This window comes from Bos javanicus, chromosome 27 (genome assembly GCF_032452875.1).
Source record: "Bos javanicus breed banteng chromosome 27, ARS-OSU_banteng_1.0, whole genome shotgun sequence".
Classification (NCBI taxonomy): domain Eukaryota; kingdom Metazoa; phylum Chordata; class Mammalia; order Artiodactyla; family Bovidae; genus Bos; species Bos javanicus.
In genome coordinates, this window is record NC_083894.1 from 23,926,162 (window position 1) to 23,951,163 (window position 25,002).

The 25,002-nt window shown below is 40.8% G+C and overlaps 1 protein-coding gene across 6 annotated transcripts in view; it reads right to left on the bottom strand.

The window, feature by feature from the left end:
• Positions 1-8,896: 8,896 nt before the first annotated feature.
• The window catches only part of TRMT9B (tRNA methyltransferase 9B (putative)), a 68,558-nt gene continuing 52,452 nt past the window's right edge, over positions 8,897-25,002 (bottom strand). For all 6 annotated transcript variants that reach the window (XM_061404356.1, XM_061404355.1, XM_061404357.1 and 3 more), the window contains 2 exons: positions 18,055-18,228; positions 8,897-11,436 (listed from right to left, as the gene is read on the bottom strand). In XM_061404356.1, the coding sequence (XP_061260340.1) occupies positions 10,403-11,436; positions 18,055-18,228 (1,208 nt within the window). In that variant the 3' untranslated portion in view covers positions 8,897-10,402. The remainder of the gene's footprint in view (positions 11,437-18,054; positions 18,229-25,002) is intronic.

A 25,002-nucleotide genomic window follows, 5' to 3' on the forward strand; every position in this document is an offset into this window, starting at 1 on the left:
GTTTAATTAGGTCCCATTTGTTTATTTTTGCTTTTATTTCCAGTATTCTGGGAGGTGGGTCATAGAGGATCCTGCTGTGGTTTATGTTGGAGAGTGTTTTGCCTGTGTTTTCTTCTAGGAGTTTAATAGTTTCTGGTCTTATGTTTAGATCTTTAATCCATTTTGAGTTTATTTTTGTGTATGGTGTTAGAAAGTATTCTAGTTTCATTCTTTTACAAGTGGTTGACCAGTTTTCCCAGCACCACTTGTTAAGGAGATTGTCTTTTCTTCATTGTGTATTCTTGCCTCTTTTGTCAAAGATAAGGTATCCATATGTACGTGGATTTATCTCTGGGCTTTCTATTTTGTTCCATTGATCTATATTTCTGTCTTTGTGCCAGTACCATACTGTCTTGATGACTGTGGCTTTGTAGCATAGCCTGAAATCAGGCAGCTTGATTCCTCCAGTTCCATTCTTCTTTCTCAAGATTACTTTGGCTATTCAAGGTTTTTTGTATTTCCATACAAATTGTGAAATTATTTGTTCTAGTTCTCTGGAAAATACTGTTGGTAGCTTGATAGGGATTGCATTGAATCTATAGATTGCTCTGGGTATTATACTCATTTTCGCTATATTGATTCTTCTGATCTATGAATATGGTATATTTCTCCATCTATTTGTGTCATCTCTGATTTCTTTCATCAGTGTTTTATAGTTTTCTGTAAACTATCAGATCAGATCAGTCGCTCAGTCGTGTCCGACTCTTTGTGACCCCATGAATCGCAGCATGCCAGGCCTCCCTGTCCATCACCAACTCCCGGGGTTCACTCAGACTCACATCCATCGAGTCAGTGATGCCATCCAGCCATCTCATCCTCTGTCGTCCCCTTCTCCTCCTGCCCCCAATCCCTCCCAGCATCAGGGTCTTTTCCAATTAATCAACTCTTCGCATGAGGTGGCCAAAGTACTGGAGTTTCAGCTTTAGCATCAGTCCTTCCAAAGAAATCCCAGGGCTGATCTCCTTCAGAATGGACTGGTTGGATCTCCTTGCAGTCCAAGGGACTCTCAAGAGTCTTCTCCAACACCACAGCTCAAAAGCATCAATTCTTTGGTGTTCAGCCTTCTTCACAGTCCAACTCTCACATCCATACATGACCACAGGAAAAACCATAGCCTTGACTAGACGGACCTCTGTTGGCAAAGTAATGTCTCTGCTTTTGAAAATGCTATCTAGGTTAGTCATAACTTTCCTTCCAAGGAGTAAGCGTCTTTTAATTTCATGGCTGCAGTCACCATCTGTAGTGATTTTGGAGCCCAGAAAAATAAAGTCTGACACTGTTTCCCCATCTATTTCCCATGAAGTGGTGGGACCGGATGCCATGATCTTCGTTTTCTGAATATTGAGCTTTAAGCCAACTTTTTCACGCTCCACTTTCACTTTCATCAAGAGGCTTTTGAGTTCCTCTTCACTTTCTGCCATAAGGGTGGTGTCATCTGCATATCTGAGGTTATTGATATCTCTCCCGGCAATCTTGATTCCAGTTTGTGTTTCTTCCAGTCCAGCATTTCTCATGATGTACTCTGCATATAAGTTAAATAAACAGGGTGACAATATATAGCCTTGACGAACTCCTTTTCCTATTTGGAACCAGTCTGTTGTTCCATGTCCACTTCTAACTGTTGCTTCCTGACCTGCATACAAATTTCTCAAGAGGCAGATCAGGTGGTCTGGTATTCCCATCTCTTGAAGAATTTTTCCACAGTTTATTGTGATCCACACAGTCAAAGGCTTTGGCATAGTCATTAAAGCAGTAATAGATGTTTTCTGGAACTCACTTGCTTTTTCTATGATCCAGTGGATGTTGGCAATTTGATCTCTGGTTCCTCTGCCTTTTCTAAAACCAGCTTGAACATCAGGAAGTTCATGGTTCACGTATTGCTGAAGCCTGGCTTGGAGAATTTTAAGCATTACTTTACTAGCGTGTGAGATGAGTGCAATTGTGCAGTAGTTTGAGCATTCTTTGGCATTGCCTTTCTTTGGGATTGGAATGAAAACTGACCTTTCCAGTCCTGTGGCCATTGCTGAGTTTTCCAAATTTGCTGGCATATTGAGTGCAGCACTTTCACAGCATCATCTTTCAGGATTTGGAATAGCTCAACTGGAATTCCATCACTATAGAAACATATGAAATACATATAGAAACATATACAAGTTCTATAAACTTTTCTATAGGTCTTTATTTCTTTACGTAGATTTATTCCTAAGTATTTTATTCTTTTCATTGCAATGGTGAATGGAATTGTTTCCTTAATTTCTCTGTTTTCTCATTGTTAATGTATAGGAATGCAAGGGATTTCTGTGTGTTAATTTTATATCCTGCAACTTTACTATATTCATTGATTAGCTCTAGTAATTTTCTTTTGGAGTCTTTAGGGTTTTCTATGTAGAGGATCATGTCATCTGCAAACAGTGAGAGTTTTACTTCTTCTTTTGCAATCTGGATTCCTTTTATTTCTTTTTCTTCTCTGATTACTGTGGCTAAAACTTCCAAAACTATGTTGAATAGTAGTGGTGAGAGTGGGCATCCTTATCTTGTTCCTGATTTTAGGAGAAATGCTTTCAATTTTTCACCACTGAGGATAATGTTTGCTCTGGGTTTGTCATATATGGCTTTTATTATGTTGAGGTATGTTTCTTCTATGCCTGCTTTCTGGAAGGTTTTTTTTTTTTTAAATCATAAATGGATGTTGAATTTTGTCAAATGCTTTCTCTGCATTGTTGAGATAATCATATGGTTTTTATCTTTCAATTTGTTAATGTGGTGTATCACATTGATTGATTTGCAAATATTGAAGAATCCTTGCATCCCTGGGATAAAGCCCACTTGATCATGATGTATGATCTTTTTAATATGTTGTTGAATTCTGTTTGCTAGAATTTTGTTAAGGATTTTTGCATCTGTGTTCATCAGTGATATTGGCCTGTTCAGTTCAGTTCAGTTCAGTCGCTCAGTCGTGTCTGACTCTTTGTGACCCCATGAATTGCAGCACGCCAGGCCTCCCTGTCCATCACCAACTCCCGGAGTTCACCCAAACTCATGTCCATTGAGTTGGTGATGCCATCCAGCCATCTCATCCTCTTTCATCCCCTTCTCCTGCCCCCTATCCCTCCCAGCATCAGAGCCTTTTCCAATGAGTCAACTCTTTGCATGAGATCGCCAAAGTATTGGAGTTTCAGCTTTAGCATCAGTCCTTCCAAAGAACACCCAGGACTAATCTCTTTAGAATTGACTGGTTGGATGTCGTCACAGTCCAAGGGACTCTCAAGAGTCTTCTCCAACACCACAATTCAAAAGCATCAATTCTTCGGTGCTCAGCTTTCTTCACAGTCCAACTCTCACATCCATGCATGACTACTGGAAAAGCCATAGCCTTGACTAGACAAACCTTTGTTGGCAAAGTAATGTCTCTGCTTTTCAATATGCTATCTAGGTTGGTTATAACTTTCCTTCCAAGGAGTAAGCATCTTTTAATTTCATGGCTGCAATCACCATCTGCAGTGATTTTGCAGCGCCCCCCCCCCCCAAAAAAAGTCTGACACTGTTTCCACTGTTTCCCCATCTGTTTCCCATGAAGTGATGGGACCAGATGCCATGATTTTCATTTTCTGAATGTTGAGCTTTAAGCCAACTTTTTCACTCTCCTCTTTCACTTTCATCAAGAGGCTTTTTAGTTCCTCTTCACTTTCTGCCATAAGGGTGGTGTCATCTGCATATCTGAGGTTATTGATATTTCTCCTGGAAATCTTGATTCCACCTTGTGCTTCTTCCAACCCAGCGTTTCTCATGATGTACTCTGCATATGAGTTAAATAAGCAGGGTGACAATATATAGCCTTGACGTACTCCTTTTCCTATTTGGAACCAGTCTGTTGTTCCATGTCCAGTTCTAACTGTTGCTTCTGACCTGCATATAGGTTTCTCAAGAGGCAGGTCAGGTGGTCTGGTATTCCCATCTCTTTCAGACAAAGATGGAGAAGCTCTCTCCAGTCAGCAAAAACAAGACTGGGAGCTGACTGTGGCTCAGATCATGAACTCCTTACTGCCAAATTCAGACTTAAATTGAAGAAAGTAGGGAAAACCACTGGACCATTCAGGTATGACATAAATCAAATCCCTTATGATTATACAGTGAAAGTGAGAAATAGGTTTAAGGGACTAGATCTGATAGATAGAGTGCCTGATGAACTATGGATGGAGGTTCGTGACATTGTACAGGAGACAGGGATCGAGACCATCCCCATGGAAAAGAAATGCAAAAAAGCAAAATGGCTGTCTGGGGAGGCCTTACAAATAGCTGTTTAAAGAAGAGAAGTGAAAAGCAAAGGAGAAAAGGAAAGATATAAGCATCTGAATGCAGAGTTCCAAAGAATAGCAAGGAGAGATAAGAAAGCCTTCCTCAGCGATCAATGCAAAGAAATAGAGGAAAACGACAGAATGGGAAAGACTAGAGATATTGGCCTGTAGTTTTCTTTTTTTGTGGCATCTTTGTCTGATTTTGGTATTAGGGTGATGGTGGCCTCATAGAATAAGTTTGGAAGTTTACCTTCCTCTGCAATTTTCTGGAAGAGTTTGAGTAGGATAGGTGTTAGTTCTTCTCTAAATTTTTGGTAGAATTCAGCTCACAGCTCATTTTTAAGGAGTACCCTCTCATCGCTTATATGTGGAATCTAGAAAAAGGATACAGATGCAGTGGCACCCCACTCCAGTACTCTTGCCTGGAAAATCCCATGGATGGAGGAGCCTGGTGGGCTGCAGTCCATGGGGTCGCTGGGGGTCGGACACGACTGAGCGACTTTGCTTTCACTTTTCATTCTCATGCATTGGAGAAGGAGATGGCAATCCACTCCAGTGTTGTTGCGTGGAGAATCCCAGGGACGGAGGAGCCTGGTGGGCTGCCGTCTGTGGAGTCACACAGAGTCGGACACGACTGAAGTGACTTAGCAGCAGCAGCATTTATTTGCAAAGCAGAAATAGAGACACAGGATGGTACTGGGGCGATGGATTGAAAGATTGGTATTGACATATATTTGACCATATGTAAAATAGATAATTAATGAGAACCTACTGTATAGCACAGGGAACTCTCCTCAATGCTTTGTGATGACCTAGATGGTAAGGAAATCCAAAAGAGGGGATATATGTATATGTATAGCTGATTCACTTTGCTGTGCAGCAGAAAGTAACATAATATTATAAAGCAACTATCAGTTCAGTTCAGTTCAGTCACTCAGTTGTGTCCAACTCTTTGCAACCCCATGAACTGCAGCACGCCAGGCCTCCCTGTCCATCACCAACTCCTGGAGTTCACTCAACTCACATCCATCGAGTCAGTGATGCCATGCAGCCATCTCATCCTCTGTCGTCCCCTTTTCCTCCTGCTCCCAATCCCTCCCAGCATCAGTCTTTTCCAATGAGTCAACTCTTCGCATGAAGTGGCCAAAGTACTGGAGTTTCAGCTTTAGCACCATTTCTTCCAAAGAACACCCAGGGTTGATCTTCAGAATAGACTGGTTGGATCTCCTTGCAGTCCAATGGACTCTCAAGAGTCTTCTCCAACACCAGAGTTGAAAAGCATCAATTCTTCGGTGCTCAGCTTTCTTCACAGTCCAACTCTCACATCCATACATGACCACTGGAAAAACCATAGCCTTGACTAGACGGACCTTTGTTGGCAAAGTAATGTCTCTGCTTTTCAATATGCATTGTATAGTGTAATACACATTAATCTTAAAAAAGTAAGTGAAGAAAAAGAAAAAGAGCCACACAGTCTATGATACCTTTTAAATGAAAGGTCCAGAATCGGCAAATCTATAGAAACAGAAAGCATATTAGTGGTTACCTTAAATTGGGGGGACTGGGTGGGTCATAGCAGGGTTTCCTCCATCTGCAGATGATGAAAATGTTCTAAATTTTATTACAATGATAGTTGCACAACTCTATGAATATACTAAAAACCTCTGAATTATATACTTTAAGTGGGTGAATGGTGTGGTATATGAAGTATATCTCAATAAAACTGCTACCAAAAAAGAGTACCCTCCCCTACCAAGATCAACAACTATTAGAGGGTAGATCTTCTGTCCTCCTCCAAAACTATTTATTAAAAAAAAATCTGACAGGGCTTATTCTTTTGTGGCCATGAATATACGAGCACATTAACATTCCTGGCTGATTTATATTGGGATTATTTTTTCTCTGGTTTACTGCCAGTTTTTGCCCGTCCAACTGATGGTTAGTTAAAACCCAGAGGAAGTCCAGACATCTAGAATTTGGAAGGACACAGAAAAGCAAACAAAAACGGGAATCACACACCATCCTGTGTATAGGAATGTGTGGTGAAAGGGAGGACTGAACCAAATTGATACTCCAGGACATGTTAGATGGCTTGTTAGTGACATGCTGGTGTCATTTGGTCATGTTGCTGCTGCTGCTGCTAAGTCGCTTCAGTCGTGTCCGACTCTGTGGGACCCCATAGACGGCAGCCCACCAGGCTCCCCCGTCCCTGGGATTCTCTAGGCAAGAACATTGGAGTGGGTTGCCATTTCCTTCTCCAATGCATGAAAGGGAAAAGTGAAAGTGAAGTTGCTCAGTCGTGTCCGACTCTTTGCGACCCCATGGTCTGCAGCCTACCAGGCTCCTCTGTCCATGGGATTTTCCAGGCAAGAGTACTGGAGTGGGGTGCCATTGCCTTCTCCATTGGTCATGTTAGTGACAGTTTTAAAAGTAAAAATTTAAATGGGCCAGCTGCTTGTTTCTTACTCTAATGTTATTTTGCATCCTTTGTCTGTGATAATGCACTTTCCCCCAGATCATTTCGTTATATGGAATTCCTTAAGTAGGCCAGCAAGGAATTGATAAGCCCACGGAGGTTTCTATGGACCTTCCGACATGCTTCCTTCCATGTCAGATAGTGGCATCTGCAATGATGCCAGCAAGTAAAGGCGAAGCAGGAAAGACACTCCAGTGTTAATAATGGAATCTAAGTTTTCAAAGTACATACTTTGAATTGAAAAGTAAAATCTATAATAGAGGAAGTTAAGGCCAACTAAACACTCACAAATGCTGTGTGTGTGTTTAAACTCACTTAGATTTGTATTTCCTTTTGGGTATAGTCCTAAGATGAACAAAATTTTAAATCATCAAGATATTTACATGTATGTATCATGTATATATGAAGTATAAGGATATATTATATCCATATGTGTGAAAGTGAAATTGTTAGTCGCTCAGTTGTATCCGACTCTTTGTGACCCCATGGACTATAGCCAGGCAGGCTTCTCTGTCCATGGGATGCTCCAGGCAAGAATACTGAGTTGGGTTGCTGTGCCCTTCTCCAGGGGATCTTCCCAACCCAGGGATCAAACCCACATCTCTTATGTATCCTGCATTGGCAGTGGGGTTCATCCTTAGCACCACCTGGGAAGCCCCAAGAATACTAGTTCAGCTCAGTTCCGTTGCTCAGTCATGTCTGACTCTTTGTGACCCTATGAACCGCAGCACGCCAGGCCTCCCTGTCCATCACAGACTCCCGGAGTCCACCCAAACCCACGTCCATTGAGTCGGTGATGCCATCCAACCATCTTATCCTCTGTCGTCCCCTTCTCCTCCTGTCCTCAATCTTTCCCAGCATCAGAGTCTTTTCAAATGAGTCAGCTTTTTGCATCAGGTGGCCAAAGTATTGGAGTTTCAGCTTCAACATCAGTCCTTCCAATGAACACCCAGGACTGATCTCCTTTAGGATGGACTGGTTGGATCTCCTTGCAGTCCAAGGGACTCTCAAGAGTCTTCTCCAACACCACAGTTCAAAAGCATCAATTCTTGAGCACTCAGCTTTCTTTATAGTCCAACTCTTTATAGTTGGACTATAAAGAATAGTAGAGTGGGTTGCTATTCCCTTCTCCAGGGAATCTTCCCAACCCCAGGTATCAAACCCAGGTCTCCTGCATTGTAGGTGGATTCTTTACTGTCTCAGCCACCAGCAAAGCCCACGTATATATAAAGTAAAGAATCTGCCTGCAATATAGGAGCCGCAGGAGATATGGGTTAGATCCCTGGGTCGAGAAGATCCCCTGGAGGAGGACATGGCAACCCACTCCATTGTTCTTGCTGGAGAATCCCATGGACAGAGGAGCCCAGCTGACTATAGTCCACTGAATGACAAAGAAGACTGAAGTGACTTAGCACACACATATGCGAGTGTGTGCGTGTGTGTGTGTGTGTATATATATATATATATATATATATATATACACATACATATATATATACCTCTCCAAAGACAGAAGTAAGATTTAAGAGTGTTTTTCACATGAATATACCAAAGAGAGATTATCAACTGGAAAGTCAGTTGTTTGCATACAAAATAATCTGGGTGAATAGAATCCTTGTGCTCAGCAGTTGAAGGCTGAAAGATTGGTAGTATTAGTGTTTTTTTATTTATAGCCTTGTCAAATCAAAATTATGTGAAAATATTCTTCTCTCAAAAACCATTCTAGAGAGTTAGCTTATATAAAGTGGTGTGTGTGTGTGTGTGTGTGTGTAGGACGTTGCACATAAAGGTTTGCTCAAAGCTTTTCTGGCGCCGTCTAATGAACTGAGTTCCACGTAAGTGGTGGAACTTACGTGGTGGCTTCCCTCCCAGAAAGCCATGACTTTATAAACAGATTTCAAGCAACAAGGCTGGTAATGAAGATGTATGTGACAACAGATTTCAAGGAGAGGAAAAATCCATTCATAATAGAAGGGTCATCAAGCCTTAATTATAAGAATGTCTCTGACTCTGAGAACATTTCTTTCCAACAAAAACCCCACTTACACTCATGGCTTAATATCCTCATTTAAGAAATGGAAGACACTAAATTAAATTTTAATTTATATTCCACTTTTATGTCTGTTTTTATCATCCCTCTAATGCAGACTGTGTGCAGAACAATACAAATCATAGATCTCATTTCCACCCAACAGCCTCATCAACCGAAAAGGTGATGACACAATCTTATTTTGAAGCCAAGAGAGTAATAAACTTCAGTACTTTCAGATGCACATTAAAAATAATCCTTTAAACTTCTTTGAAAGTATCATCAGTATTTTTAGTTAGTGCACAATCACTGAAGAGAAAAAGTTATACTATTTTAGTAATTTCAGTGGAAAGCAAACAAGAATTGGGTATCTTCCAGGTTTACAGTAGCCCATACAGTAAAAAGGCTTTTGTCAAGTGTTGATTCTCTCCTCATTAAGGAACTGTCTGAGACTGTATTCCTGGGTCAACTCATGCCTGCTTTTCCTAATCACAGCTATGTCTCAGTGTCCACGACATGGATATAAACAGATCCATGGTTAAAAGTAAACATGTGGTGATCAGGCAATGCCCACCTATCCATTTGTCTATAAAGTGGCAGAAATTGAACCTTTAGTTAGTAAGATTTGATTGTCTAAATTCTTACTACAACCATTAAAATGTAGTCCCTTTCAAGAGGATAAATGCCCAGATATTATTGTTTAAAATCCAATAGTTAGCCCTCCACCAAGTCCAAATATCTGCACTTTAATGATCTACTTGTATCGAGAACCAAAATAAAATGCTGCTTCAACCAGATTTTTATTTTCTAAATATCCCTTCAGTGCATAAGAAAAGCATCATTCCCAGATGAAAATTCATTAGTCAGTCTTGGACTTTCCGTGACTGGATACTCCTGCTTCTAATAAGGTTGGAAAAATACCTCCTGGATAACTTGCAACGTCTTCTAGTGCCCACATATCTACTCTGCATGCTGACAGTGCCTTTAAAAGCCTTCTGGGCAACATCAAAAACCTTGTTATTTACTTACCTTGAAGCAAGTTCGCTTATCATTTAGAAAAGTTCTCAGAACCCTGCTTGTCTCTCTCCACTGTCTCTCACCTTTCTAAAGACTTTAAGCAGAAGCAAGGCCTTGGCCATGAAATAATTGATCACATTTGTGCAGTGGTAAATTATAACTAGAGATAGGAATTACCCCTTACTGCATACAAATGATGTTTTTACAAGGTATACTTAAAAGCAGAATCTTTTGAAATCACAATATAATACTGAAAAACATGTACACATGTATTGTTAGGGCAGTTTGCCCATATCGGAGTTCATGTTCTATTGCTTATTCAGATCTCTTCTATTAACCTTTAACCACAAAGACTCTGTCAGATGCTTTAGATAGCCAAGCACTGCGCTTGACTGAAAAGATGCTGAATTCATAGTCTGTAGAGAATCTAAATAGATTAAACACAGACCAAATAACAACGTTGGATGCCAGTTCCAGGAACCACATCACAAACCCAGTGAGAAGAACGTGGTTCCTCTTTTGGAGGGCGTGTCTGAGATGATCCCATCAGTCACAGCTCTCCCTCTTCTCTGCAATGACACACCAGTTGCCGTGGTCGTTCCCAGAGCTCAGAATATGGAGCTCCGACACACTCTCCTTCAGCAGGCCGCAGAGCTCACCTTCTCGAAACACGTGGTAATAACGCATAAAGGCTCTGGAATCCAAAACGTCGGGCTGTTGTTCTTCGACAGAAATGGCGTCCCCTGGGTTGGAGTCTGTGGAATCTGCTGCAGAAATCCTCCTCCATAATTTACTACCAGAAGCGGTGCCCTCTTCTAAGTTATCTTCATCCACACAGCTCTCCTTAGCATTGACGCCACCCAGAAAATGCCCATCTCCGTTTCTCCTTATGACTCCGGGATGGTCTCCGTTTAGCTGTTTGCATGTGGTGGGCGCCCTCAGCCACTCCCGAGGTCCTTGAGATGGCTCCACAAACACTTCCTCATCTAAATTTTGCTCTCCTGCTGACAAAGTCTCTGGATGACCTAAGTCGAAACTTGAGTGTCTTGAAGGCTGGATGGATATCGCGCTATTGGCCCAACTTTCTGTGCTTTTCAGGGGTCTCACTTTTTCAATTTGCTTCCTCAGAGTGGATTCATCCAAAGATCTAGAGGAAAACCAGGAGCGAAACGATTTCCCCAGTGTGTTATAGAATCCGTTTTCTTCCTCGCCTTCCTTGGAAATATTTGCACAGCAGGTGCCAGCCAGAACAGAGTCGCAGTCCACACTGTGGGACCGCTTCGAGTTGCAGCGCCCCTCAAAACACACGGAACAGTGACAGGCGGAGCAGGCCGGGTGGTAGGGATAGCCTCTTTCTGGGTGCCCACACTCCTGCTTTCTCCCCGGCTGGCCGGATTCCGAGAGGCGTTGGGAGCACAAGGCTTTGTTCCAGGGAACAAGCACGTCTTGCTTCTCAAAGTGTCGGTTCTTCTGTTCCATGGCCCAAACATAAATCATCAGCTGGCCCCCAGGAACTAGGACCCTGGCCATTTCTTTTATGGCTCTGATTCTTCTTTGTTTTGTAGAAAAATGATGTATGACTGAAAAAGAAGAAACTGGATCTCAGTGTGTATACACATTTATAGACTAGTATTTTCTATATAAATACTAGTCTACACATTTATAGACTAGTGTTTTCCATATAACAGTGATGCAATTTTGATGAATACTGGAGTGGGTTACCATTTCCTCCTCCAGGGGATCTTCCCAACCTAGGGATTGAACCTGCATATCTTGCATCTCCTGCATTGGCAGGTGGATTCTTTTCCCACTGTGTCACCTGAGAAGCCCTTGACATGTTGTAAGTACTCCTTATTTCCTGCAGCTTGGGCAGATGGTAGAAATAGCACAGACCTGGTTTCAGGAGAAGCATAATTTTTAATTTTGTTTCCTATATCGGCAGACCCTGGAGATACTGTGGGTTTGCTTCCAGACCACTGGAATGAATAAAGTCACACGAATTCTTGGTTTCCCAGTGCATGTAAAAGTGATACTTACACTATACTGTAATCAGTTAAGTGTGCACTAGCATTATGCACTAAAAAACAATGTATGTACCTTAATTTAAAAATATTGCTAAAAACTGCTAACCATCACCTGAGCCTTCCATAAGTCATAATCTTTTTGCAGCAGTACACCCAAGATCACAGGTCACCACGCAAAGATAATGATAATGAGAAAGTTGAAAACGTTACTAAAATGTGACACAGGGACCCAAAGTGAGCAAACGCTGTTGGCAGAACAGCGCCAATAGACAACAGGCTCAGTGCAAGGTTGCCCCAACCTTCCATTTGTAAAAACGCAGTGTCCGAAAAGTGCAACAAAATGAGATGCCTCTGCTTATTAGACAGCTGCTGCTGCTGCTGCTGCTAAGTCGCTGCAGTTATGTCCGACTCTATGCGACCCCACAGACGGCAGCCCACCAGGCTTCACCGTCTCTGGGATTCTCCAGGCAAGAACACTGGAGTGGGTTGCCATCTCCTTCTCCAATGCATGAAAGTGAAAAGTGAAAGTGAAGTCGCTCAGTCATGTCTGACTCTTAGTGACCCCATGGACTGCAGCCTACCAGGCTCCACTGTCCATGAGGTTTTCCAGGCAAGAGTATTGGAGTGGGGTGCCATTGGCAACTAATCTTGGACAATTATGTAACTTCTCTGGACTCTGTCTCTTCATGTATAAGAAGATACCTATAATAAACAATCTGTAAGGCCTCTTCCAGTTCTAAAATCCTGTGAATTTCATTAGCCAGAAGAACGACCAGTGTGAATTAATACAATTTGAAAGGGAGAGCTAACCCTAAGTTAGGTAAATGTTCCCTAGTAGAATTCTATGAAATAACTTGTTTTAATGAATGATTTGTACTTCTGAAACATCACAAGATTGACACCACTGGTTGATTAATACAGTTGGTTAACAAGCAAGTGTAAGTAGAGAAAATGTTAAAAAAAAATTTCTGTTTAGAAAATGCGAAGGTAAGCCATCCAACCTCCAAACCAAATGATTCCTTATAATTTTTAATAATATAATATGAAATTGTATTTACTTAAGAAAAAGCAACTTACCGGTCACTGTTTTACTTGCAGTTCTTTGCAAGTTAAAATGAGAGTCAAGTGGGATTGCCTGTATCTAGTCTTAGGGGGGTTATTAGATGCATTTTTATCAAACAGGATTTAGAAAGTACTAGTCTGTTATCTATGGGGTCACACAGAGTCAGACACGACTGAAGTGACTTAGCAGCAGCCACAGTCTGTGAGCTCCTAGAGTTTAATCACACTGTGTTAAGAAAAAACATCACATTATTTTTCCTCACACAAGCTTATCACTTATTTCAGGTAGGAAATTGGCTCTAAAGAGAATCTGGACATTGCTGCTCAGATGTGAGTAGAGCGGCTGAAACAGCGCCTATAACCTTAGCATAATGCAGAGGTACAAATAAATCTCTTTAGTTTACATGGCACAGAGAGCTAGTAAATGTCTAAAGTGAGATTATTATATAGATAAAGCTGTCAAAGCAAGATTATCCAGGAGGCACACTTTGTGTTGTTCCCAATCGGGTTTGCTTTCCCATCAGCAGAGCACAAACCCTGGTTTCTCTTACTATACCATGCAGGAACCTAGAGGCCCAAGGTTCAAATGCATTTAAGTTAGTTATTTACAGCTGTGCTGGGTCTTCGTTGCTGCATGGGTTTTTCTCTAGCTGTGGCCACTCTCTGATCGCAGTGTGCAAGCCGCTTGTTGCGGTGGTCTTGTTGCAGAGCACAGGCTCCAGGCCTTGCGGCTTCAGCAGTTGCGACACACGGGCTCAGTAGTCGCAGCGCCCGGGCTCTAGAGCACAGACTCAGTAGTTGGGGTGCATGGGCTTAGTTCCCTGGCATGTCGGATCCTCCCAGATCAGGGATCAAACCTGTGTCTCCTGCAGTGACAGGCGATTCTTTACACTGAGCCACCAGGGAGACCCTCAGATGCATTTAGAGAACAAGACACCAGTGTATTTTGTCCTGGATCTAGCAGTGACCAGCTTTGTGATTGTTGACTGATCACTTTACTTCACTAGGTGTCAGGCTAGTGACAGTGAAGAATGAGCCCTTTGCAAAGGTCAGTTTGAAAGCTTACACTCTTTTTTTTTTTTTAATTTATTGATGTCTTTTTAAATTTTTGTTATTTTTTGGCCACACCATGCAGCAAGCAGGGCCTATGGGATCTTAGTTCCCCACCCAGGGCTCCAACCCAGGCCTCCTGCATTGGGAGTGCAGAATCTTAACCACTGGGCCACCAAGAAAGTGCCCCCCAGAGCTTACACTTCTTGAGTAGTGTCTTGGTCAATGAGCCAAAACGGGGCAGAGAAGTCAGGATTGAGTCAGATTTAGGAGAGCACTAACATTCAGATCTGTGACTACTCCTGGTCGTTAATATCTCCCATAGCTTGCACCTAATTCACCCTGAAACTTCCATGGGTGTGTTTTCTAAACGTAGTTGATCCTTATCACCTGTGGATTCTGTATCCACAAATTTGCTCACTTGCTAAAATTTTTTTATAACTTCAGAAGTCTGTATGCTCAGCATTTTTGTGGTCATTCCTTGACGTGCATAGAACAACCCAAAAGTTGAGCTTCCCAAGGCACGTGTTCCCAGCTGGGGTCTGAGGAGGAGCTGATCCGTTCCTGTCTCAGCTCTCGTAGTGTCAACAAGTGTCCTTTTCACGGTCTATTTAGTGCCGTGTGTTTTGCATTTTTGTGTTTTTGTTCATGATTTCTCTGTTGATTAATTGATAAAAATATTGTGACCAGAGGCTCACAAGAACCTAATCCTGTGTTTCCCCTGGGAGCAATGGTTCAGTATTTGTTAATTCAGTGTTCACAGGACATTATAGAACATAACTTCTGTGAATAATTAGAATTGACTGTGTTTTTGTGTTTTGACTGTGAGAGGGGAAAAAACACCATTAAAATAGGATGATTTTAATACAGCAGTGTCTTTTTAGCAGACTTTATAGGCCTTCAACACTTTAGGATTCTTGGCTTCAGAAGTTTTGCTTTTAAGGAAGAATATCTTTACACTTTTCATTCCTTAATATTGCTTATGTGATAATCCATTTTAATACCATAATTTCACCCAGGAAATATCTGAATATTTTATATATTTAACATATAATACTAAGTAACTTTTAAGCCAGATGTTTTAGAAAAAGAAAAACTTACAGTGCATATAAAATGTATTATACATGCCTATACACACATATTCTATTAAGAAACATTGTAAATAAGTGGGACTTAAAGATGTATTTATATGAATTAGCAATGTCAGGAAACTGTGTTGAATTTTAAAGAATAGAGAAGTCCCTTGTTGTTTAAAAATCATAATTTAAAGGCAAAAGTAGCACTTGGTGTGTGTTTCCTGTAGGATAGGGTGTTGATTGAACACATGGGTAGGTCGAATTCAGCGACTGGATTCCAGAATCATATGAGGTTACACATAGTCATCTTAAAAGTCCTGTTATATCTTGGTCTTTTATGATGTATTGTTATTTAATTTTTCAGGTGTGTCTCATTTGACTATAAGTATTCGGAATCCATGGGTTTAGTAGGGTATGGTCATGCCACCTGAAGAACTAGAAACTGCAGAGAGGTCAGAGAAGTGCTTGCTCTTCTTTTGTTTACTTCAGTTGTAGAATTTCTATGGCCAGCAACCTACAACAGGCTGTGCTGCTGAACCTATAGTCTATAAAGGCCTATAAAGTCTGCTAAAAAGACATTACTGTATTAAAATCATCCTATTTTAATGATGCTTTTTTCTCCTCTCACAGTCAAAACACAAGAATACAATCAATTCTAATTATTCACAGAAATTATGTTCTATAATGTCCTGTGAACACTGAACTAACAAATACAGAACCATTGCTCCCAGGGGAAACACAGTAGAAGCAGAATTTTACAACCTCAGCACTATTGGCATTTTTATTTATTTATTTTTATTTTTTTTATTTTTATTTTTTTATTGGCATTTTTAAACAAGCTGGATAATTCTTTATTGCAAGGCAGTGGGGACCAAGTAGACAAGAGTTGAACATAACAGCGCTCAGTTGTGACAACCAAAAATGCCTCTAAACGTTGACAAATATCCCCTGAGAGTGGGGTACAATATAATCTCAAGTTGAGACCCACTGGCATGAAAAGTTGGTTTACCCCATTTCAATATATGGACAAATTTTTATAAAAATTTTATCATCCTATTCTAAAAGTAAGTAGAAAGACTGTTTCTTTTTGTTATCTGTCAGTAAAACAAAAGGAATGTATAATTGGGTTTGATGCTTACCCTCTCGTATTATTATTAAGAGACATGGAAAATATATATTTATATATTTAAAAATAGTAAAAATGTATTTCTTCATGTTAAGCAAGAAATGCCAACATACAGCATTCTAAATAGGGAAGTAAATCTATATGGACATAGGAGAGACAGTTTAGTGAAATTTCTCCTAGTTCTAAATGTAAAAACTAACTGGAAAATGACCACAGTTCATAAAAACACATGCTGGGTTTCCACTGAAGGAAGCATTTTTCACTGGAAGATGGCAGCCAGCTGTTCTCATCTCATCTTTGGGCAGGAGATTTCAGCTGGACGAAAAGAAGGACTCAACAATGTACAACATGGAGCATTTTCTGAAAGAGTAAAGTTGGTCAGTAGTCCCACACCCCAGCGGTGGTTCAGCAGCACAGCCTGTTTGTAGGTTGCTGGCCGTAGAAATTCTACAACTAAAGTAAACAAAAGAAGAGCAAGCACTTCTCTGACCTCGCTGCAGTTTCTAGTTCTTCAGGTGGCATGACCAGACCAAAAACTTTCTTCCTACTGAAGATTCAGAGGACAGTGTAGTGTTTCTTGGTTCAACAAGAATCCCTTCTCTTAATTCTTACAACCAAATGGAGTTAACAGTTTCAAAAGCAGAGAAGTAGGGCTGTCAAAGAGCAGGTTTCCATGACAACCATCTCTTGCCAGTCCTAACTGGTTCCAAGGTCATGACATCCAGGTCTGCATCCCCTCACTTTGCAGATATACAGTTCCCAATTAGTGTGAATAAATTGATTTCTTGTTTATTTCAGGAGAGAGAAAATAGTCGTATTCTGTATGTTTATTAATATCTAGCAGTTTTGTATAGATTCACCTTGCTTTGATAAAGCTTGTTATATTCAAATATGTTAATTATTTTAAAAGTGTGTTGGAGGAAATAATTTGCCTTGCACGAGATTTCTCACTTTGAAAAAGAATTTGCCATGATATTCCCTTACATAGCATGATTCTCTAGCATATTTAAATATGACTAACATACTAGGTTTCAGGAATACATGTATTGGGTAAAATGAGCCTTGTGCTCAGTCACTCAGTTGTGTCCGACTCTTTGCGACCCCATGGACTGTCAGGCTCCTCTGTCCATGGGATTTTCCAGGCAAGAATTCTGAAGTGGGTTGCCATTTCCTCCTCTAGGAAAATGAGCCTTATCTGTACATATCTCAGGCATGGATTTTTGCTGTTTCTTTTCATTTTTGGCATGTGTATTTTATGGGCACACTTGTTGGGAGAATATGACAGGTGTATTCCCTAGATTTTTGAATGATCTCTGACAGTGAGAGAACGGGGAGGTGGGCAATGTAAAACCAGTGCAGTCTGGGACCAGGTGGGGCTGTCTTCCCCAGAGACTTCTGTACCATGAGTGGCAGGTTGGTGACATCCTTCCAGTGACAGTCAGGGCGTTACTCTTAGAATATTCTGCTAGTAAAGGCCACACTTGTGGGCTGAAAAAAGTAGTATGACTTCTAGAGATCTACTTCACGTTGTAAGAAGCTGGCTTCATTTCAGTAGAGCAAAGTACTGTTTTCAATGAGTACAAGCCTAATAGTTTGTCATTCATAAGTGGAAGAAACTGGAATGAGTCGTCCAAAAGAGGAAAGCAACAGTTTGAGGGTTAAACTAGGTAAAAGAATCTCATGTACCACTGTAAGGACACTTGAAATTAAATAATTCAGTTGAAATGCTTTTTTAAAAATTAGATAAAATGAATTACATGGATCTTTCTGCAAAGAATGGCTGTTGAGTTGTGAGAGTGTCCTCAACCAGGTAGCGTTATTCTCACGGTGAAGAGCGACCCTGTGATGGGGTTGCCTTACCGCCTATGGAGATGATGGCATCGAAGCCCTGATCCCTGAAGGGGAGGTTAAGGTTGTCACACACCATGACTTCACAGCCTCTGCTCCGGGCAATCTCGACCAATGGTGCACAGTAGTCACAGCCCAGGGTATGTACCTGGCTGTTCACTTTCAGATACTTTCCAGTCCCACAACCTGTAAGAGAAAAATCTGTGTTACATGCTAGCCTTAGTGGAAAATGCAATACTGTCAGTTACTTTGTCTTGCTGCTGCTGCTGCTAAGTCACTTCAGTCGTGTCCGACTCTGTGCGACCCTCTGGACTGCAGCCCACCAGATTCCTCCGTCCATGGGATTTTCCACGCAAGGGTGCTGGAGTGGGGTGCCATTGCCTTCTCCATACTTTGTCTTAGGGAATAGCCATAACTTTGATACAGGCCAACCTTGGAGATATTGCGGATTCCATTCCCAACCATGGCATTAAAGCAAGTGTTGCAATAAAGTGAGTCACGCGACATTTTTTTGGCCTCTTGGTGCATTTAGAAATGGTGTTTACACTGTAGTCTTTTCAGCGTGCAGCAGCATTAAGTCTACAAAAACCATGTACATACCTCATTTTTAAAATAGTGTATTGCTGAAAAATGTTCACCATCATCTGAGCCTTCAGCAAGTCATAAATGTTTCTTCTGGTGGAGGCTTTGAAATACAGGGAGAATCACCACAATGTGACAGAGAGACACAAAGTGAGCAAATGCTCTTGGAAAAATGGCGCCAGTATTCTTGCTCAGGCCAGGTTACCACAAACCTTCAGTTGGTGCCTGTACAGTATCTGGGAAGTGCAATACAGTATCTGGGAAGTGCAATAAAATGAGGTCCGCCTCACTCGCCAAGATGGAACCCAGCACGGACTGAAGGTGCACACAAGCGAAAAGCCTCAGAGAGCAGGACATGTTAGTACATAGAGAAAAGGAAATGGAAGTGGGAAAAGGAAACATTATTTATTGACTATTTAATAAGGTCATGTCCATAGGGGTTTCTTAACATGACAGCAAGAAACGTCAGCTGGCCCCCAGCAGATAGTAATAGTTCCTAGTATTATTATTTAAATATAATTAAATATTAATATATAATATTATTAATAGTATTATTAATAATAGTAGTGCTATTATTATTCATCCTATTATTAATAATAATAGTTCCCTAGTATTCTAGTGATAGGGTCCAGTCTCTTTATAAGTTACTTTCACATACATTTTTCTCTAGATTTATGTGTTCTGGGCATTTAGTCTTGTGTTATCAAAACTTCTTACCACTTGCCACTATGTAACAACTTTTCAACTTCTATAACAAATTATAAAATAAGTTATACAATGGAATGGGCCTTTCAGAAATTTAAAATTTGAATGAAAAAAGGGTTTCAGTATCTTTTTATCCAATCTGTTGTCAGTGCTAGCTCTCGTAAGTTTATTTTTAAAAGAACTTCTTTGTTCACTTATGGCTGTGCTGGCTCTTGGTCACTGAGCGCGGGCTTTCTCCAGTTGCGGAGAGTGGGGGCCAGTCTTTGTTGCCCTGCGCTGGCCTCTCGCTTGCTGGCTTCTCTCGTGGCAGCTCCCGGGCTCTAGAGCACCGGCTCAGCGCTGATGGCTTGCCCTGCGGCATGTGGGGTCCTCCTGGACCAAGGATCAAACCTGCATCCCCTGCGCTGGCAGGCAGATTCTCCACCACTGGACCACCAGGGAAGTCCTCTAACAAAGAACCATTTTTTTCTTAAATAGACCAGTTTTGACATTCGCTTTCCGGTGGCAGAGACCCAGATAATTCAGGGTTCACACAGCACATAGATTTAGATCAGTCAGATTTCCCTGATACTATCCTGAAGAAGCTAATGACATAAAGAAATGGTCATCTTGAAACAAAACCTTCCGTGGTCTAGTGCCTAGTACTCTGTTCTAGTGCAGACATATCATCTATTTCTTTTTTCAGAAATATTTAAAGATCTCATAAGCTCATTAGAGCTTATATCCCTGCCTACTGGCATTGGCTGTAGATTTTTTTGCCTAAAAGATAGCTACCACTATTCAAAGATGATTCCGTTGCTGCTTTTGAAATACATCGCAACACTCTTTGATGATAACTCCTAAATAGGAGCTATTCAAAATTATATGAGACACTAAAAACATAATTAAGATTCGCCAATGCCAGCTGAGACAGTGGAGAGCTTGTGAATAAAAAATAAGATTTCCAACTTTATTGTTTCAGTGTAAATGATTGAGGTCTTAGAAATGTTTTAGATCTCATAGCCATACTCCCTAAGAATGCTTTTGAGAAAAAGGATCCAATATGTGAGAGCAATCATGGGGAAAATATAACCCATAAAGTATTTTAAAATTGAAATCCAAAGCATTTCAAAGATAATGCTCGTATTTTAAGAAAAATAATCTTGTAAATTTTTCTGCTGTTTTGAACTGGCTCAGGGGATACATTTAGAAAAATAAAAGGGGAAATTACTTCCAAGATACTAATAAAAACAGCTTCATGGAATGTGAGAGCTAGAGGGATGTGTTCAGAGAGCATCTGGTAGCAATGAGGAAACTGAGGTCTTCTTAAATCTTATCATCTCCTGAAGTGTTTCCAGTGCCCCTGATGCCCTTGATCTATCCCATATTCATTTCTTGGTGTGTGTGTGGGGGGGATGCTGTGCTCTTCTGCTTGCAGGGATCTTAGTTCCCTGACCAGAATTGAACCCTGAGCACGGAGTCCTAATCACTGGACTACCAGGGAATTCCCTCATGTTCATTTCTAACAGCATTCTTCTTTTTTGTTGTTGTTATGAATACCTTTTCTCTTTTAAATTGAATTGCTTTACAATGTTGTGTTAGTTTCTGCTGTACAACGAAGTGACTCAGCTATAAATATACACATATCCCCTCCTTCCTGGACCTCCCTCCAACCCCAAGCCTCTCGGTCATCACAGGGCACTGAGCTGAGCTCCCTGGGATATCCAGCAGCTTCCCTCTAGCTCTCTATTTTACACATCATAGTGTATGTGGGTCTGTGCTGCCCTCCCAATTCGTCCAACATGGCATTCATTTTTAAGGATAGTAATGGGACTCCTGAATACAGCGCAATTATCTGTTTCCTAAGTGCAGACATGGAGGTGCTAGAGAGGGGAGATTTTATCCTAATGAGGAAATGAAGAATACTGCCAAGCCTAGTCACCCCATTATCTTAAACAAACAAGAAGTAAATCAGAACACTTTTGATTTGGCAGCTCCTGTACACAGCAGTCATGCTCCTTTACAAAATCTCATTAAATGATAACCTCCTGCAGAGCGACAATAGCAGGTGTCTGCGTGCTTCCGTCCCCCTCTATTCCGTATTCTGCACCACAGTAGAGCTAAGGAAGAAAACAGATAATTGCCTCAGTTCAGCAAGATGTTTTGGCCCATGGTGAGTAAGTACTTGCTAGAAATAATTAATCTGAATGTTCCCGCCGAAGTTTGCAGAAAGAGCTACATTTTTTAAATTGAAGTGGTTTTTTTTTTTTTTTTCTTTTTGGCTAAGACCTTCTCTGAAAGAGAATTCTCTTTTCCTTTGGGAAAAGGAAGAATACAGCCTATTTATTTCTCCTAAACCTTTTGAAGTCAGAGATGAGGGAATATGTTTTGTTCTGTAGGCATGGTGCCTGCCCCTTAGTAGGAGCTCTAAATTTTTATTGACTCAGAGAAGAAATGGTAATTAGAGAATGACTTAGCAAAATAAGTCTGACCACAGAATATGGGAAAAATAATTGAGAGTTAAAAGGCAAAGAGGAACTTTGATTATTGAAAATTAGTTTTAGTTTATGTACACATAAGTGTACAAAAATAAAAATTTCAATCCTGTTAGGATAGTTGTCTCTGATGTCAGGTAAAAAGGTCACCTTGCTCAGAAAGGAATATAGCTCTAGTCTTTATTTTGCTTCTAAACTAATAAAAGTAAAGATTTTAACCCAAAGAACACCCACCATGTACCATGTTCTTTTTAAATATTATAGTCTATTCATAATTTATCAGTTTAAGACTTTGTTGAGTTGAGAGAAATACGAGTTTTATATATAAGGATAAAGTGTTGGAGAAGACTCCTGAGAGTCCCTTGGACTGCAAGGAGATCCAACCAGTCCATTCTGAAGGAGATCAGCCCTGGGATTCCTTTGGAAGGAATGATGCTAAAGCTGGAACTCCAGTACTTTGGCCACCTCATGCGAAGAGTTGACTCATTGGAAAAGACTCTGATGCTGGGAGGGATTGGGGGCAGGAGAAGGGGACGACAGAGGATGAGATGGCTGGATGGCATCACTGACTCGATGGACGTGAGTCTGAGTGAACTCCGGGAGTTGGTGATGGACGGGGACGCCTGGCGTGCTGCGATTCATGGGGTTGCAAAGAGTCGGACACGACTGAGTGACAACTGAACTGAACTGAAGGTTATACTAAAAGGGATTGGTTAGCCAAATATGGTTCTGTTTTATTTATTTTTTATTGGAAAACAGATGATTTGCAATGTTGTGTTAGTTTCAGGTGTACAGCAAAGTGAATCAGTTATACATATGTCCCCTCTTCTTTTTAGATTCTTTCCCATATCAATTATTACAGATTATTGAGTAGAGCTCCCTGTGCTCTACTCAGCAGGTTCTTATTAGTTCTCTATTTTGTATATAGTAGGGTGCATATGTCAGTCCCAGTCTCCCAGTTTATCCCTGGCATGTACCCTCTTCTAATGGCCTTAAGTTAGTAGCCCATTTCAGGAAAAGGTTGCCTTCATTGTACAAGCCACAGTATTTCCTGAGGGTACTTTCATTTCTGCTGTCTTTGAATCTTCAGCGCTCTTTATATTTAGACACAGGTGCTCTCCCTTCATTCCTGATCCCTCCCTGAAGACATAGTTCCCATCAGGAATCGTCATCACACACCTCAGCAGATCAGCTTCTCTGGGGAACAGGGTGATGTGCTTAATAAAATTTAGCCAATAAACAGTTGCACCACTAAAATAGCATAGCAGGTAGAGAATGCCAGTGTGGGCAACTGGAGCCCAGTTACCTTGCATGCTTGTTACCTATGCAAAGTTTTATTAATCATCAATACTGGAGTGGGTAGCCTATCCCTTCTCCAGCCGATCTTCCCGATCCAGGAATCGAACCGGGGTCTCCTGCATTGCCAGTGGATTCTTTACCAACTGAGCTGTGAGGGAAGCCCAAATCATTAATTACAAATTGCTAATCTAAATACCAGTCAAACTAGCCAACATAGACTTGATTTTTTTAACTAAGTGGAAAACCTAGAAAGAAAAAGTATTTCCTTTGGAGGATAGTTCTGTTGTTCTATGGGCTTCCCTGGTGGCTCAGTGGTAAAGAATCCACCTGCAATGTGAGAGACACAAGCTCAATCCCTGGGTTGGGAAGATCCCCTGGAGTAGGACATGGCAACCCATTCCAGTATTCTTGATTGGAGAATCCCATGGACAGAGGAGCCTGGAGGGCAACAATCCATTGTGTCACAAAGAGCCGGACACAACTGAGTGACTAACAGTATTGTTCTCCTTCCTTTTCTCTACTAATGCCTTTGGATTCTTTCCTTTTTATTGATTTTTCTTAATTTCAATTTTATTTTTAAACTTATCTTTCGTTGTGTAATTAAAATAATCCTACTATTGAGTAGTAAAAAACTATAAATAACATAAAAGTCAAAAGATACAGATGAGTAAAATAACATTTGGATTTCTAAGCGCAGTGGTAAAGAATCTGCCAGCCAGTGCAGGAGACACAAGAGACACAGTTTCGATCCCTGGGCTGGGAAGACACCCTGGAGGAGGAAATGGCAACCTGCTCCAGTATTCTTGCCTGGAAAATTCCATGGACAGAGGAGTCTGATGGGCTACTGTCCATGGGGTCACAAAGAATCAGACAGGACTGAGCTACTGAGCACACAAAATAACATTTACTAAATTGATTTGCACAGGGATCCTTAAAGATTATTATTTGTGCTGTAATTCGTAGTAGCAAAATGTAGCAAACAACATACATGTCTGTTCGTGTGGTGTTATTAGCATAGAAAGCTACGCAACTTTCATACTCAATAGCTATATAAGAACAAACGCTATGCTGTGCTGTGCTCAGTCGCGTCCAACTCTTTGCAACCCTTTGGACTGTACTCTGCTAGGCTCCTCTGTCCGTGGGATTCTCCAGGCAAGAATACTGGAGTGGATTGCCATTCCCTTTTCCTGGGGACCTTCCTGACTCAGGGATCAAACCCACATCTCCTATGTCTCCTACATTCCAGGGGGATTCTTTTGATCTCAATATACAAAAAGAGACCAAAGCTAGCTGTATAGCAGTCTGTATAACATACTAATTTGTATAATTGAAAAAGGTAAGTCTACCCAGGCACACACTTACATGCACAAATATGCTTATATTTATGTGAAGTATCTCAAGATTAAACAAGAACCTAAGAGCATAGTGCCTCTGATGTGGATTACTTGGTGCTGGGAGCTGCGATGGGAAGATAATTCTTTCTATACATTTTTATGTACCTTTGTTACTAAGCCATTTAAGTGGATTACCTATCAAAAAAATTTAAGCGATTTGTATTCCCCTAATATTCAAACTGTTTACTCATATGGTTTCATCATTGGGAGTTATTGATCTTTTTCATATTGACTCTGAAGAAGGTTCTGTTGGTTAAGAAAATTACTTTTTTTCCTATCAGATATGTTACACTTAGTTTTACCTAGTTTGATTTTGGTTTTTTACTTCCCTTATATTTATGTCTAGATTTTTGCCTTGTAGAACCTTTTACATTTTATGCAGTCAAAAATACCAAATGCAGCCAATCTTCCTTACTCACAGACTCAGTATTTGCATGCCCATCTATTTGCTAACGTTCATTTGGAATGCCAGAGCCTGTACTGACAGTGCATGAGTGTCTTTAAAC